Source organism: Polyodon spathula, chromosome 14, assembly GCF_017654505.1.
Source record: "Polyodon spathula isolate WHYD16114869_AA chromosome 14, ASM1765450v1, whole genome shotgun sequence".
NCBI lineage: Eukaryota > Metazoa > Chordata > Actinopteri > Acipenseriformes > Polyodontidae > Polyodon > Polyodon spathula.
The window spans coordinates 37,356,553-37,373,625 of NC_054547.1; the positions used below are offsets into that span (position 1 = coordinate 37,356,553).

The window sequence follows — 17,073 nt, forward strand, 5'->3', positions numbered from 1 at the left end:
CTGTCAATGTATCAAACACCCGTGGTTATAAAAAACAAACTAACTAACAAATTACAGTCTTAAAACTGAACAATCAAAAATCAGGAAAAAATTAATCAGAAAATTCAACATAATACAACGGATTTCATAGGGACCTATAATAGCTGCAGAAATCCTAAGTCTCTCTCTCTCTCTCTCTCTCACACACACACTTCAGAACAGCTAGGAATTTAAACACAGCTACACAAATGAAAACAGATGTGAAGAATTGTATTGTCCTTGTATTCTACTCTCTGCAAAATTCTTCCATGCAACTCAGCCAAATTGAATACACCACTCCATTTCATGGAGTAGCAGGGCTTGACGGGGCTGCAGACCTCAGCTCAACTTTATCAAGAACATTTTACTCACTCCCTTCTGGTAGTCACAGTACACAGATTGCACTGTATATTATTTTGGAGGAAAACTAAGTGTGATATGGAATGGTACGTACTGTATTATGCGTGGTAAAACAAAAACCAACATAGCAATCTGCTGATATAGCAAGCTTCTGAAATTAAAACCTTTTTTTTTTAATGTCATCATTAGTGACATACGGCTTTACATCTTATACATCAACATCTCCGGATGTTTGCAGATGCAAACTAAAATATGGTTGGCATCTTTCAAATGATAAAAGTGAAAACAGGTTTTATTAAAAGATTCACTTGCATACACATCTGCATGGATCAACTTCTTGGCTGGCCTCGCAAACAGCGACAGCTTGCCAAACTTCAAAAGGAGCTGTCCTAAAGGACTGAAGCCTAACTGTTTTTATTAAACTGATCACGCCTGAATTTAAAAAGTGTGGTTTTATTTTGCTCAAACATGACACAGGACAACTTCTTCAAGGGCATTCCTGCCTATGAGGGGACAACAACTCAGTGAACCAAGCTGTACAGATGACTTTTATACAAGAAAATAAATTCACATAAAACAGTGCAGTAGCCCACAAAAAAAAATATCAGGGACTACAGTCTTACAAATATTGATCTGAAACCACATTTTGCTATTACCACTATTGTTTTATATAAAGTCTTTTCATATCACAAGCAGTTTTGCACCCACAAAAGAAACTGTGACTCAAACGCAGAACAAGCTATCAATGGTTTTGGATTGCCACAGTACTGGAGATCCAGGTTCCCCTAAAAATATGGTCAGGGTCTAGGTTCAACCACCAGTCTAAGAAACAGGAAATTTGTTGTGAAGATTTCCCAATTCTGCTATTAAAGGTCAATACAGGGTCATTTCCACCTCTTAAGTTGTGTCCTGGTGCTACAATCAAGATAAGGAAAAGTCAACCACACTACACAGCATTGTAGTTTAAGGTGGATAATGATTACTTTGTGGCTTTGCAAAAATAGCAGCCTGTGACTATATTATGACTTGCCCTAAAAATACCCTTGGTGATAAAACACAAAATATGCACCTACTGTATACCACCCCCAACATTTCATTTATTTTTTACACTGAGGGACATACTTCCAAAAGCTTATTACTTTTAAAACAATGAAACGATACAGTTGGATAACAGACATTATCCACAGACAGCAACAAAGGTTCAGTGCTCCAAATGCCTTTCACCTGGGGAATCAAACAACTCAAACACTAAGAGAAGTGCTGTTCAAAAAGAAAAATCAATCATTATTGGGTGCTAGGCGACCAAGTTTCCAACACTGCTAATTTCAAGTATTTTTTCTTTTCAAATGCATGCACAACTAACCCCGTGTGTGTAAAAATATTAACAACTAAATCTTGCCCTAGCTATACAAAGCAAACTATTGCTTTAAGGTTAGAAGCTACTGTGCTACCGTTTAGGAAAAAGAGTGTGGCAAACACATCTGTGCAGAGGCACTGGAACAATTTTTAAAGTGGGGGTGATGAAAGCCATTGAACAAAACTGTAACCCCTGTATATAATGGAAGTTATGCAAAGCCAAGGGGTGCTACAGCACACCCAGTTCCACGCCCCTGCATCTGTTTAAAGATCTGCTGCAGTTTGAAGGAAGATGACTGCAAGCGAAGGGTACCTGATGAAGCCAGCGTGCAGCACTGCACAGCCACTCCCGGCACCCCTATCTCCGAACTAGAACACGGTCCCATACTCTCCCATTGTAGCGACATCCTCACCAACTGTGCAAACGATCTGCTATTTCAGTAACTGTAGAGCACACGTGGCAGGCAAAGGCTGTTATGCGAGAATACTGTATTCTACACAGTATTATAGGCGTAAACAAGGAAACACACAAACAAGGCGAGATTTGAAGACTGGTTTTGTGATGGTTTGATATCAACTTGGGGGTCATCTTTTGATACTCGTACAATAACAAAGGATCTGGAATGTGTAAATAGATATAACTTCCGAGATCCGTTTTGTAGTTGGTTGTTTATTAAATAAGGGTTAAACACAGATTGTATTGGCAGAAGAAAAACCAACCTGACTTCATTGTATGAAGGGTAATAATAACAACAAAGATGTACAGACAATGAAATACCAGTTTCCACTCCATAACATCACCAAGTTAACTGATATTTTTAATGTCCATTTATTATTATTATTATTATTATTATTATTATTATTATTATTATGTACAGTAATCCACAGCACAATGCATTCATGTTATGTTAAAACAGGGCTAGGCTGTTTAATGAGATAGGTGAAGCTTAATATCATTTTTGGTTCAAAAACAGAATGTGTACAAAAATGTAAATTAGAAAGAACTCAACACCTTCGTAACCAAAAAAAAAATGTAAAGACTCGGGCCTACTGTACCTGAATCTGGGAGAATCTTTGAGACATTCCTCAAAAGCGACAGTAACCTTCATGTTGTGTTTCCTAAAGATTAAAAACAAAAAATAAAACAAAACAAACAAAAAAAAAACCCTAAAACAAAAGTAGCTGTCTTCTTTGTGTCTTTCGCAAAGAAACGTACACAACTACGACTTTATTTTCCTTTAAAATACAATTAAATACACATAAAAAAAAATTAAATCAAACAAAAAAAAAACGTGTGTGTCTGTGTGTAAATATATATAAATAATACTAATACAAAACTACGGTAATAAATGAAGTAAAATCCGAAGCAGGGTGAATCCAGTCATCGCAATGTTGATGGGGATCGTAGACTTTCCACAAACTGCTTATTCCTGCTTCGAAAACACAAACCGACCACTACGAGCTTCCCAGCGCACAGCCATGGAGACGCGCTGACTGTCAAAGCGCAGAGCCAACGAGAGCGTCGTCACCTGATACCAGAGGCAGGACTTTCACTCGGCTTTCCGGGAGAGGGACTGGCTTCAGGAACAGCCAACTGGAAAGTCGTGCTGTTGGTCAGAGGAGGGGTGTTATTCCCACTGTATGTATGGAAAAAATAGCGTTTTAGCATCATTCTAATAGGATGTTTACAGATAAAATACCTCTATTTCCTGTATGTACCGAAGAAAGCATATGTATGTGGATGTAGATGCTGCTTATAACATGGAAAATATACTATGCCCAAGACTGCATTGTACCATATTTGCCAACATTTGGAAATTGTTCAGCGGGACACCAGCGAGGAGGTGTAGCTAAATTAATTTCCACACGTTCCATTGGCTCCCACGTTTTACTCTAACTCATAAACATCAAATCATATTGCTGCAGTAGGGAGGAAACAATACGCTTCTCCAATATGACTGGATATGACATTGTAAGATCGGGTCATGTGAACACAATCCCTGCAAGGCAGTGCACGAGGGTCAGCAGCCCCTAAAGACAGAAAGAAGAAATTTTGGTCGGAAATAGGGACTATCTAGACCATATAGGGACTGTTGGCATATCGGGTTTGTGTCTTTCTATGTGATTACCTAACCTACCAGCCCTGCTGCTGTCTTCCCTGTGCTGTACCAACAAAACCGACTACAGCGCATCTAAATGGATGCCAACTGATTTTAAAACAGTCCTTTCAGCTATGAATTTTTGACATTCCTCAAACCCAAAAGAATATTTAGTTTGAACTCTGTTGTCTTACATCTCTCCCAAATTGGTTAGATTCGCCAATCAGTGATGTGCTCCACCTGGTGGCTGATGAATCTATAACTAGACTATTACACATCGTTACAACCAATCACAGCGTTCCGTTGCCATAGTATATGTAAGCAACGGTAGGTACTGGACAATACCTCAGTACACTGGAGGCTCTTATTGCGCTTAGAAAATGGGCAACTGTTATAAATTGAAAAGCCCATTTCAGAAATCACAATACACACAGCTTCTGAAGGAGACTACTGCCACACCAGAAAGCAGAGTAAAAAAGCTAAACATCTTCAAGCAGCAATATCTCCTAAAAAGTAATTATTACTTCCCAGTCAACCCCCCACCCCACCCCACCCCACCCCCACATTGTAACTCAGGCCGTTTCCTCATGGAAGACCTTAAAAAGCAGACGAGGGTGTTTCACTGTACATGCAAGCAGCAGTACAGGTGTGGCACAGTATCTTACACTATTTATTTACAATAGTTGGGTTTGTTGTATGTTGTAATTTGTTTTGTTCTTGGAGAAATTATACACATACACACACATCTCATATACATATATATCTCTCAAACGTGTAATGTAGCCTAACAATGTGTCACTTTTTATTTTAAACTACAGACATGAACTATACCGCAGTCTATGCACCGCATGGGGAAAAATAAGTGAGTGTTCAGCACCCTCGTATGTATCTGTTACCGTGGCGTTGATATTGTAAAATAAAAAAATCTATCTCTCTCTCTCTCTATGTTGACGCCTTTTGTGGGAAAAAAAGTACATTTTACAAAGAATTATATACAAATACATAAAAAGTCCCAACAGAAATGATATAGATCCATTGACTTCAGACTGGTATTTACATAGAAATCTGGTCCAATCTTCAGCGAACATTTTTAGGAAACGTGTATCCTCTGGCAGAAATAGTCTAAAAAACAAACAAACAAACAAAGAAACAAAGACAGTGGTTTATTGTGTTAGCTGATTGGAAGACAAGATATTATGACGGTGGTATTAACAAAACAAATACAAACAGTCGGACATTCAAATTAAAACCACAGGAGAGCTATTCATTGTCACAAGTAAGCACATTGTAAGGAACAAATTACAGATGGAATTTAAAACAGCTGATAAATAAAATTAAAAAAAAAAAAAAATTGCGGCAACAAATTATTCTGGCAAGAAATAAAACACACAAGTGTCTGCAGACACATTAGAACCTCAGTTTTCATATTTCATACAAATAAAAGCACGTTCAGCATAACATAAACCCATCTGATGTTGTTATCCAAGATTGAATAACTCTTAAGACTGGTGTACACCTTGTAGGTTTTACATATTCACACACTGGTATATTGAGAAATTTACTAGACTCTGGCACGCCTGTTCACAAGATTGTAAGGGAATTAAAGAAAAACTAAAAACTCTACATAAGCAGCACAACTGTGGACAGAACACTGCAAAACAAATCAAAATACAGTAATTGTAACAATAAAAAAGGCGTGTCAGATTATGAAAACACAGAAGCAGCTACTAATAAAATAAGATGGCCCTACAATAGGCAGAGAAGAACAGGTATCCAAGTGCATCATTTTATTAGCAGTCATAATATCCATCATAAAATTATTATTTCCACAAAGGCATGATTCCACATTAAAACAGCTAAATAATACCCTATGGAGCCGTACACCAATGTTGAAGCGGCATACAATGATTCAGTGCCAGTTTAACATACATAAGGTGTGACAACACTTCTGAGCATCTTTGTGTTAGCAAACTTGTGTACAGTGTTTTTGATACACTCTGCAATGCTTGCATTAGGTTCAGAACATCTTGGAGGACACTTTCCAAAAAAAAAAAAGAAGAATGGAGCCTCTCTCCGAGGTGTTAGCGGATAGGCAGCCAAGACAAAGAGTACTTCGATTGCCATATTCGTGTAGATGGAGTTCACGTGGTAGGCACTGGGATACACAGCACCACCATGCATCCTTCGCCTATGTCATACAGTCTTTTTTTTTTTCTTTCTTGCTAGTAATACATTCTAAAGTTGGCAACTGAAGAGACACAACGGTTTGGTCAATATGCTTCACTACAGTGTTCACAAATACAGATGTGAATGGCGTAGCTGTGGAGCAGCAGTGTGTTCTTTGACCCAGCTCTGAAGCAACTACTGCTTGCATCCCTGACGCGATGCTGCGGTTGTTAGACCAGAGCTGGCTCCAAGACTCCCCCCCCAACCCCCCCCACCCCTCTTCTAGGAATCCTGCGATTCTAGTTCCTGGCTTTCAATAATTACTGTAAAAGACAAGAAAAAAATAAATAGAACACAACATACAGTAACTATGAGAGAGACTGTGTGGCAGTGGTTCGGTTTTTGATGTGAATTACTGTCCTACAAGGATGGCGTTGAGCCCACCATACTAATTTCACATGGGAAAAGATCCTGTCACAGTCCTATAGCACTAGCCTTGAAGGAGGTGTTTTTGCTTCTTTGTAAAACTTGTCAACTTGAGAGGATGTAAAATGTATACGAAAAATTGTGATCCTCAATACTGTAGAGCAGTCACTGAAAAATGAATGACTAAAAAGAGAATGGCTTCTGCTATATCAGCAGTAGACATATCATAACCCTGCCAAGGATATTTCTAAAATGTCTAGGTGTCTGTATTCTGACCTGCATCAAGAGAATGTGAAAACAGCATTTCAGCAGAAAATGGCTTTGCATTAGTTTCATCCAAGTGGATTTCATGATATTCCCTTCATCAGCTCAGGTACTGTAAATCAAGCTGTCAAAGTGACTCTTACCACCTTGTGGAGGGTCTATGGTTATGTCCTCCGTTTCTGTCTCATCCTTCATCTCCTCGTCCCGATAATCCTCTTCTTCCTCCTCCTCATCTTCCTGCAGCTCGGTAGCTATCAGCTGTCTCGCCAGTTTAATGTTCATGCCTTCATTATAGTGCATTTTCCTCTTCATTTCAAACTCATTCTTTTTCGCTACACAAGGGAAAAGAAAGTCAGAAATTGCTTGAGGCTTTACAAAACACTATGTAGGCTGCACTCTTTGATTTTATATATAAAAAGGAAACTTTTTTTGTTCTCCTTTTTACAGTGAAATGCCTCAAACCAGGAAATAACTGTCCAATTCAGTAATTATTTTTAAAGCAATCATTCTTCTCATGTTTTATTTGTTTTGATAGCAAACCCCTACTGTACCTTTTTCAATGTTATTATGATAAAATCAAAGCTTTCCTACAAGGTAAAATTAACCAGAACCAGAAAATTGGTGTGCACTGCACTCTGCTGGATGAATTGGAGATGTGCATCATGCTTATCTGCAGCAGGGGCATGCTACACTTTGCAGATGGTCACTCAAAATGTTTTTGTCTTGGTAAAGGTCAGGAAGGATTTAACCATTGCACAGCCAGAAATGAACAGCAGCAGCAAAACTGACCTGGAGCCACCTACAGTTAAAATACTATTTTCATATGGTTTCAAATAGCCGACTAGTCTTTTGATTGGTTTTACAACACTAGAACCAAACATCTAAGTTCCAAGCACATACAAAACACTTGCATGTCCATTTAAAGCTGAACTAAAACATATGAGTAAAACCTTTCACTGTTAAAAGGGTCTGACCTTCAACACTGTCTGACACTGGCATTAGGGCATGAGATTGGCCCTGTCCTGCCCAGATCTGATTACTGATAGTCAGCCCACAACGCAACCTTAGAAGAATGATAATAATGCTTCTTAATTTTTTTCAGTAGTTATCATTTCACCTTCACCAAATAACTGTACAGTATATACAGAGAAGAGCACCTCTAAATCAAAGAGTATTTACATCAGTGTTTTGATGATCCACCTGTAAGTCTCGCTGCCTCCAAGAAAGTTCACAGTTCACTAAATCAACAAACACACTGTCTAATTTCAATACTGTTCATTTTTCTATAAACCTTTTTCTTGGCACTGTTTGGTTGTTTCAGTCATTGCCAGTTTTATGTAGCTAAAAGTCCTTTATTTAATTAGGTGGCATTTTAATCACAGTTAGATTAAAAAGGTTGGGTCTGACACGACTACCGGGTAATCCATTCTAAATCCTCCATTCACAAAGAATTTGATTAAAACAATACACTGGTGCTGTACATTAATGGAATTCAATTCAGAACGGAATGGAAAAGCTGGCAAGGCTAAACACGGTTTTACCTTTTTTTCTTTTTTTTAGCAGTAGGTCAGCGAAGGATACTGTACTTGAATGATTATTATTCAATAAAATGAAACCTTTCTGAAGTGAAAATTATTTTAGCCAGTTTTCCACTTCTTATTATTATCATTTATTTTCAATTGTACAGAATGCCTTTTGGGGGAAATAAGTAAATAAATAAATAATTCAGTGTCATTCTAATAGTCTGACCTGAACGTAATGACATCCTTGAACTTACTGCAGAGCATTTATTAGTAAACTAACATAACCAATTTAATAGCAAGAAAGAAAACCTAATACTTTACAAGTTTTTACCGTTTTGGGTTACAACATTGAGAGGAGTAGAAATTAATCCTAAAATAATTCCCTAACCATCCTAACCAGGGAATATAAACTTATACTGTTAGGAGCTTTACAGCCAGAAAACGCAGACAACTCAATGGCCTGCAAATTAAATACTATACGCATGTTGATGAAATCTTATAATCTCCAACTTATTTAGTTTAAGACAGAAAATTAAGAACAGGCAACTGAACTGTACCAATATCACAGCTGAGTATTTGAGAGCACAAATTCAGTAGTTTAACTTCAAAAAGTGATCTCTTGCGAGAACAAGCAGAGGATTTCCCACCTTCTTCTTCCGGAGACAGCTCCTCATCCTCTTCCTCGCTGCTCTCTTCCTCCTCCTGCATGAAAATTTTGGGATCTTTGCCTTCTGCTGCCGCCAGCCTGCAAAATTCAGGATTAGTAAGAGAAACTCAAACGTCACAGCAAGTCAGACGATTCCATACATCCTCCTCTCTGCCATGCCGAGCAGAGCGGGAAATGGAATAATACGGTTTCCAAAGATTATTCAGTACGTTTGCATGGTTTCAAGCAATACAATTTCTTAGCAATTGGAGTAAGTATTCGGAATACAACATTCACATGGAAAAAGGAGTTTCAAAATCTAATCTAGTTTTGCACATGCCCAGGTTTACATGACTGTGAAATCTGATTAGAAAAAGGGATTCGAAACAGGTTATGCAAGGTCAGATTACTAGGCTCAATTTAATTTTTTCTATTTACAAAACTGTTCTTAATACGATGGTTTAGTAATCAGATTGTAACAGGATTTCATGAGTCAGGTTAAACTCAGGAGGAATCTAATCTGAGTAAATGTGTTCCTCTTAGTCAAATTCCACCAGCTAGGTTAAGATTACCCTTGCACAGATCTAACAAAGAATATATTTTCTTGATTAAATACATATCCAGATGTCAACAAAATTTGCTTTAACGTTTAAAAAATGTGTAGGTTGTGATCTTCACACATTTGTATCATCCACTCAAGTTCCAAACAAAATAAAGTGAGAACATACAACACAAATAATAAATAGTTTAAAAAAAAAAAAAATGTTGAAGCCTTCGCTGCCCAGATACAAGACTGAAGGACTGGCTGTATTTCCCATCTCAGTGCTTCTCCATGAAATGACAAAGCAACCCCAGCACTGAAGACAATAGCTCAGGCCTGCTGGGTAAGGTTTCAGGCCAGTCGCTGACAAACCCATCAGAGCCAGTCAGCTGTGTCTGCAGCATCGCTCCAGTTTCAGGTTTTGCTAATAATCGGAGCACAGCAGTGCAGTTTGTCATCTGCATCTCTTTCTGTGCAGCAAACAATAGAAATCAGTTCAAGGCTTTCTTTAGAATGTGTTGAAAGAGCTCTGTATATTTTTGTTAACAGCTCTTTTCACAACCATAGAGCTGGTCTTATTATTAGATTTGTAGACTTTCTATCTGCCATCTCATTATTTCCTCACCGTCTATTTTTTCCCCCACAGAGAACACAATTTATTTGTACTATATATTTAGATTCATTTATATAATCCAATTCAAAATGTGTATCAACCTGACCCCATTTATGGTACTTGTGGTTGAAATGGCAGCATTTATTTTTTCATATTTATAATCCTTTAAATTGCATTTGCTTTGCCTCCAGGCCTGAACAGTACATCTGCTCCACTAACGTACTCTAACGAGGCATGCTAAAACAATCCCAGAGCTCCAAACCCTTTCTAAGGAGAATATCTGATCATCTTCCATATTTCTCTTTATAAATCAGGGAATAACCTGAAACAATAATAAGTCTTTACAAAGCAAAGGCTTTATGGTTTAAAAAACAAGTCTTACAAATACAAACTAGTTTCCAGCATCATAAATTGAAGAATTGAAGCACTGTTTATGATCCATAAATGTTTCCCACGCAGTAATACAACCTACCCCAACCATTACTGTAGCCGACACTGTTTATAAATGAAAAACGCAAGATGCCCACAATGTTTCAGAACATCATGTCCTTGGATCTGTGGGAAACATCCTGGTGCCAGTAATGTGCAACACACAGATGATAATGTACAGTTAAAAACAGTTACTAGCATACGACAGGAGACATCTGTGAATATCAGCGTCTCCACTGTGGAGGGTTTTCTGCATGCTCTTTGCATGGGCCGGACTTATTTATTTTTTGCTTCAGGTTTTGCAGAATGTTGTTGCATGCAACTTTGTATAAGTACTGCAAAATAGCCACAATAATTATGCTTTGAAACCAAACTGAACCTCAAACAGGTTTCAGAAAATAACCTACTCTTAGACCAGACTTACTTCTGCGCCAAATCATCAGCAGCGATTGCTTCGTTTGATTCCGAATCACTCACAGCCCCTTCGTCATCATCCCCTACCATTCTGTAAAGGATAGATAGAGAGGAGTAGAGCTGTGTGTTACTTATAGGGATACAAGAAAGGATTATATAATAAAAAAGACTGAAAGTGAAGATAATTTGAGGTAAAGGTTTCCAACATCTCTACAGGCAGATATGAATGCACAATATAATTCAATAGGCATGAGAAAACTAAAATATGTATTCCAAACCTTACAGATATATACAAAAAACTTAACATACTGGGTAATTGGTCATCTTAATAACGGTAAATTCAATAAATCAAATTTTAACCCATTACACAACATTTCCCTACCAGAACATACTGTATGGTGCTGCAAAGCATTTTATGCACATCAACTGCTTTGTATTTTGTAACAATGCACTGCAATTGCTACTGCAGCAGGGGAACCCTCAATGGAAGGCTCTGTTTAACATAAGGGTCACAGTCGACGCTCCAATGTAAGACAAAAAAATGTATTACATTACAGGTAAAGTTGGACTTACATGCATGAAATGCATGTTATAGCTGTAATGATGGACAAACAAAATTTCAGTAATATCAGTTTAATTATGGCAATTCTCTGTGTCTTGTTACCTGTGGTAAGGTGTGCTGGGCTCATCGATTTTCATCAAGCCATAATCCTTATCTGCGGGGTGGTAGGTAGCCAAGATGTTCATTTCATCCCATTTTTGCGACTTCTTTCTGAAACAAAATTCATAATAGACTACTTTTATATAAGCAAACAAACTCTGAATTCAAGAAAATAAATGCAGGAGATCCCAGTTTACATTGCACCAGGATTCTACTCTTGCAAAAAATAAATAAATAAATTAAAGCAGCAAATAATGCAGAGCTGAATGCTCGGTTTACAGTCAATTCAGGTTTTTGGGACCACTGAATGAAAAACAAAGCAAAACAAAACCACCACCTCTATTTAAAAAAAAAATAAATAGCTTATTCAGATATCACACATAGCCAGCTGTCCAGTTCAAGGAACACAATTTGAACATCAATCCAAAAAGCCATATTTAATTAGTGCTTGTTGGAAAACATGGATTGAGAATTGATTAGCAGTTTGCTACGCATGTGGACTAGCAGAGCTATACTGGTGTTTTTTTCTGAAAGGAGACTAATATTGCAGATAGCAGACTGTTTGGTTCAAATTGCATGTACTGCTTACAATTGATAGAGACCTCGTTTTTCTACAAGTTTCTTGCCCAGCATTGACTGCAAGCTAAAAAGATAACAATGCTGTGGACCAGAAGGGGCCAGGCTGTAAGACTTTGGAATGCAAAGCATAAAGGGGCTAAAAGACTCCCAAGGACTGGCGTTGGACCCAGAGGTTCTTAGAGAGATCGAAGGAGATAATGCCACTGGGATCAAAGGGGCAGATTTATGGACCGTTTTTTCTCCAGGAGTGTGAAGAATGCACTGAGTTCAGAGGTTGTCACACTAGACTACACACACACACACACTAAATTAACAGAATAATGTGTTGTACCTTGACCATTGGTTAAGTGTCAGAGAAAGGGGAGGTGGACCATCTATACAGAAGGGTATTTAATGTCATGCAAACATTGTAATGATGAGTATTCTGTTTGTCCTGTACCTGGGACCAGACTCCCTGCATATTTCAATAAACCTGGCAACTGATTGAAGAAAAGGACTCTGTGCATTTTCTTGAATCTACTTACTCACCATCTATTTTGTTATGTTACTTCAGTGCTGTGAAAGTGACACGGTACCAAGTAAGTTTCTGTGACAGAGTACATTATCAAAGGATTGCAATTTAGTCTGACCCCATTAGAATAAGAGCATTTTAACAAAGAAGATGACATGCAGTCAACACAGTGAGGTGCGGATCCTGTTACAGATTAGTATCAAAGAATGGCTTTATATTACATGAATTGGATCAGTCTCAGCCACAACAGATTAGCTGTCAAAGACTTCAACCCGTAGGGCTGGCAATCATTTGTCAAATGAGGACCTTGAATATAGAGTACTGTCATCCACTCTGACTCTATGTAAGCAGCCCCAAGCTCAATGGTAAAACTAAATAATACACTTTAAACATGGGTTTACCATGAATCACCCAATGCAAGAATTACACAGTAAACATAGCTACAGTAGTTGGCAATGCTAGTATCTGGCTTTAAGTTGCCCTAGTTCAACAGTTAAGAACTGATGAACTAGAATGTAAAGTGCATTTCGAGCCAGGGTTCCTACCCAGGAACTCATGCTTTTTAATCACTACTGTATATTATACAGAGCAAAAGAACCACAGTCTGATTTCAGGGGATGTCACATCACCCCAGTACAAGGACCAGTTCATTAGCTGAGATATATATAAACACAATCGAGTCAAGTACCCTTCTATTTGGAACACAATATATTTTTGTTTTTAAATATACAATTTCAGAAGCATGTTTTTTTTTTTTGTTTGAAAGCAGTGACGCAGCACTGCAGGTCAATAACAACGTATCCAGTTGAGTTCCTGACTGCCACCTGCTCCTGAACTGTGCTCCTTTCCGTTTCTCCACACAATAAATCTGCTTCAATCCGGAGCAGCCCAGCCTGAAACTCCCTCTTACTCACCTCCCCGAGGTGACAGGCAAGGAAATACAGCCACTAGCATAAACCCTTTTTTAAAAGATCACTATTTATTTACAGTACTCGCAAAGGTGTTTACCAACACAATGTTGACTCCTCAGGAGTCAAGGTAATGAAATTATATAAATCTGTTTTTTTCAGACCACCTGATCGGAAAACACCGTGACCTTTATTTCTCTGTTGTGGGGAACATAATTGGATATAATGGATCATCAGATTGCTCTAATTTTGACCCCATCTGAATATAAAGTACAGGCAGTATCAGTAAGCTTGTAAAACTGCAGTAATAAAAAATGGATGGCAGTACTGTAATGGTGCAGAGAAATGTCACCGCTGTTGTAAGTGCCCAGTAGCTGTAAATCAGATGTCCTGGTAGACAGACATAGCTTGAAAGGAGCATGCCTTTCTAGCGTGTACACACACAAACACTGAACAGCACAGACTTTCCCTTTGGAACATTCAATTAGCAACTGCTTTAGTCAAACCAATATCAGGCATTTTAATCTCATTAGTGTTCTCAAACTGTAATCCCACCACCGCACTCCGCCCCACACATGTAAAGCAACTGTCAAACCTTAAGGTTGTGCAATAAAGTGATCATGGCTGGTTCATGGCTGTTTCAAATCGTACAGTTCTAACTGGTTGGTTCACATTCAGTTTACATTCACAGATGCTGTCGCTCATTTGCTAGGCATGTAAACTTCTGTAGTGGCCTACTTTCTTTCAGTGGTTTCTCAAATCCTTTTTGCCAGGTTTCATTTTGTTCAAAACTTTGCTTGCTGCCTGCCTGCCTTCTTGTTTGCATGTACTTGTACCTGAGCCAATAGTCCAGTCCTGCTGACTTTACACTGGCTTCCAGTTGCATTGCCCTACCTTGCTGTCTGGTGTTTAACTTCTGTGCACCTCAGTGACTTTCTTGTATCTGTTTATTTACACCCCGGGCAGATCTATCATTAATTTATTCTGCCAGCTCCCTTGCTATTCCATCTGTCAGTCTGAAAACAGGAGGAGGAGGAGCAGGGTTCTTTCGTCACTTTGCACCCAAAGGGTTTTGGGTCTTGCATCCTTGGGTTGATACTCAAAATAATCTGGCTTGGTATATTTGACAAATCCCAATGCATTCGAGAAGGATCTGTTGGCTAAAGGAAGCCCATAGTGTAGTCTGTGAAGCGGGTACTGTTGCTCTACAGAAGGCACAGTTTCTGTGCGATACTAATGTAACTCCTCATTCCTGTGGACTGGAGCTTTGCTCAGCAGTCAGTTGCATGACACTGGACAACATTTTTAGAATGTCGAGACTATTTTTATACAGAGACTTACTTTTGGGATTTGGGAGTACTACTCACTGCTAGCATTTCCTTTTTTCTTTTTTTACTTTAATGCAAGCTTTAACCATATGTAGATCTGAAGTGGAAAAACAAAAATCAATCAGTAAATGCAACTGGAGAAAAGACTCGATAACTGAAATGAAAACCTGACTGCAGTTTCTCTGAAGTCAGGCGTAATGAATGCTTACAGTATGATTTGAACACAGGACAAAGGGAACCAATATTTATCCCCTGGTTGAAACAAAACCTAAGAGTCAATTGAGTCTTACAGACAACCATATCACCCAGCTTCAAACGCATCAGTATATTGACATTCATCACATCAGTATGACATGCTTCTGCTGCCCCAGTCCATCTTCTCTAGCAAAGTGTGGATTTCTTGCAATACAAAACTATTCGCTGTCAACTCAATAGGCAGGAGAGTCACAGTAGCAAATACTAATACAGCTGTACTATTTTACAAGAACCCAAAATAATAATAATAAGTGTCATACAATATTTACACCACTGTGATGTAAACAGAGAGCTGGCTACCTGTAAACCATACTGTTTATGATGGTACTGTTATAACCTAGACTCATAATTATAATACTACAATCAACAAAACAGAGCAGAGCTGATAATCGTGTGAGCGCAATCATTCACAGTGTGCTAATAACATCGTGTTGGTGCGTAGCTGCACAACACTGGTCTGTCTGTACACCCCTGGACAAACGTTCAAATAGTTACCGGTATTTATTTTTAAGAAACACATTCAGGAAGGCGCTCTATATATTGTTTAAAATAGCTTGTTCAAACAGAATCCAGTAACAACACGATGGCCACTTTCTTTATGGTATTTTTTTTTTTTATTTTTAAGTTACGTTGCCGCACTTACTGCTGGTCCTCTTCGCCGGGTTCTGGAGCCTCTCTCTCCCGTTTCTCTACCGCCGGCTTTTCCTCAGGCTCGGCCTTGGCGCAAGTCCGGTCTCTCTTGTTTTTCAGAATACCTTTAATGGGCTGGGGAGATGCCATTCCACTGCCTCCTTGCTCTCTGCTAGCTCGCCCTCTCTCTCTGCTGTGTTATGTCTCCTGTCTTGTGCGGGTTTAATACAGTCAGTACCTAAATTATGAATTCCCAAGTAGCACCGGCGTGTTTCCGTTGTGCCACTTTCCTATTTCTGACACACGCACTCCTAAGTGTTTTGTCGCTGTACTCGCATTTTTTTTCCGCTTTGGAAACTCGCGAGATTCAGCGAGACCGTTTCCATAACAACCAAAAAAACGCCTGCGCTGAACCGGTAGCCATATTAGTAGTGGCAAACTGAGTGTATGTACCATGTGCTCACGGAGTATGTTTTTATGTTGATCGGGACGTGTGATCACCCTAACCCACACACGTGTAACGGCCGTATGGAAGCACTCTGCAATGAATGGCGCTTTATCCAGGTGTAACGCAACAAGCCACTTCTGCAGTACAGCGGGTCTCCTCACATTTTATGTCCGTGTTGCTGATGTCGCTACCCCGGGACAGCAGTTTTAGAGAGCGGGGAGTTTTTTAAAAGTCTTGGTTTTATTGTTGTTTTAGGTTAAGCCCCGTCTGCGATCGTACTTAGCAGCACAGTACTTTGTTCCTTAATTTTTTGTATTGTGAGCTCCCTCCCTTCCCCAGGAGACCTCAGCCTGATTTAAAAAGCTACTGTACCTGCTTCAGTCAGCAGATGGACACTGTGGCTACTGGTTTTCATTTACTTTAGACCCTTAATTGAACTGGTAATTTGCTTAATTGGACCTGGAAAAAAATGTTTTCAGCTGTTAAAGAGTTCTTCATTTCTTGAACTTTGCAACTGTATAATAGCTGAAAACAAAATGATTTATCTCTACAGAGAGAATACCACGCAATGCATCAAACTATGTAGAAAAGAGACGCCAAGATTAACACACCAAGGCTGTGGGATCAGTAATATCTTCCTGTATTATCTCCTGTGTGTTCTGAACTTCTGAGCTTAAATAAAGCTGTATTTGGTACTGGATCTGTGGGGCTCATCACAGGTGCACAGTGCAAGTTTTTATCTACAAAAAACCAAAAAAAAAAACAAGAGCTTCCAGGGCCCCCTCTTTGTAAAGTTACCCTTCAACCCCACTGAAATGTGAAATGGCACCCCCCATTAACTCCGTGCTGGGAGCTCTTAGTGCATCTGATCTGAGAATTGTCCATCTGCTGACTGAAG

General features: G+C 38.9%; 2 protein-coding genes across 10 annotated transcripts in view; both read right to left on the reverse strand.

Annotated features, from left to right (window-relative positions):
• LOC121326669 (arf-GAP with coiled-coil, ANK repeat and PH domain-containing protein 2-like) overlaps positions 1 to 3,966 on the reverse strand; it is a 42,610-nt gene extending 38,644 nt beyond the window's left edge. For 3 of the 7 annotated variants that reach the window (XR_005951495.1, XR_005951494.1, XM_041270018.1), the window contains exons 1-2: positions 3,076 to 3,966; positions 2,791 to 2,853 (exon numbers count right to left, since the gene is read on the reverse strand). Coding sequence is in view for 5 of the 7 variants with exons in the window: in XM_041270018.1 (XP_041125952.1) it covers positions 2,791 to 2,853; positions 3,076 to 3,119 (107 nt within the window). In the remaining 2 variants the exon portion in view is untranslated. The remainder of the gene's footprint in view (positions 1 to 2,790; positions 2,854 to 3,075) is intronic. The other 4 variants (XM_041270020.1, XM_041270019.1, XM_041270021.1 and 1 more) reach the window with 3 other exon arrangements.
• Positions 3,967 to 4,782: 816 nt separating this feature from the next.
• On the reverse strand, positions 4,783 to 16,069 carry LOC121327176 (protein phosphatase inhibitor 2-like). Of its 3 annotated transcripts, none has more exons than XM_041271028.1 (6): positions 15,741 to 16,069; positions 11,520 to 11,627; positions 10,866 to 10,946; positions 8,860 to 8,957; positions 6,833 to 7,021; positions 4,783 to 4,955 (listed from the first exon to the last, which is right to left on the reverse strand). In XM_041271028.1, the coding sequence occupies exons 1-6, from the start codon at positions 15,875 to 15,877 to the stop codon at positions 4,924 to 4,926; spliced, it is 645 nt and encodes a 214-aa protein (XP_041126962.1). In that variant the 5' UTR covers positions 15,878 to 16,069; the 3' UTR covers positions 4,783 to 4,923. The 3 variants fall into 3 exon arrangements, with proteins under 3 accessions (XP_041126962.1, XP_041126961.1, XP_041126960.1); XM_041271027.1 differs by lacking the exon at positions 4,783 to 4,955 and adding an exon at positions 4,982 to 6,322 and having other exon boundaries at positions 6,836 to 7,021; XM_041271026.1 differs by lacking the exon at positions 4,783 to 4,955 and adding an exon at positions 4,982 to 6,322.
• Between the last annotated feature and the right edge of the window lie 1,004 nt (positions 16,070 to 17,073).

What these genes read in the sequence shown, in the direction of transcription:
- LOC121327176 (XM_041271026.1), bottom strand. Translation starts at nt 15,877, where the DNA reads ATGGCATCTCCCCAGCCCATTAAAGGTATTCTGAAAAACAAGAGAGAC. An exon ending in GCTGATGATTTGGCGCAGAA is followed by an intron (nt 8,958 to 10,865) that starts GTAAGTCTGGTC and finishes TGAATTTTGCAG; the next exon opens with GCTGGCGGCAGCAGAAGGCA. An exon ending in GCTGTCTCCGGAAGAAGAAG is followed by an intron (nt 7,022 to 8,859) that starts GTGGGAAATCCT and finishes TCCCTTGTGTAG; the next exon opens with CGAAAAAGAATGAGTTTGAA.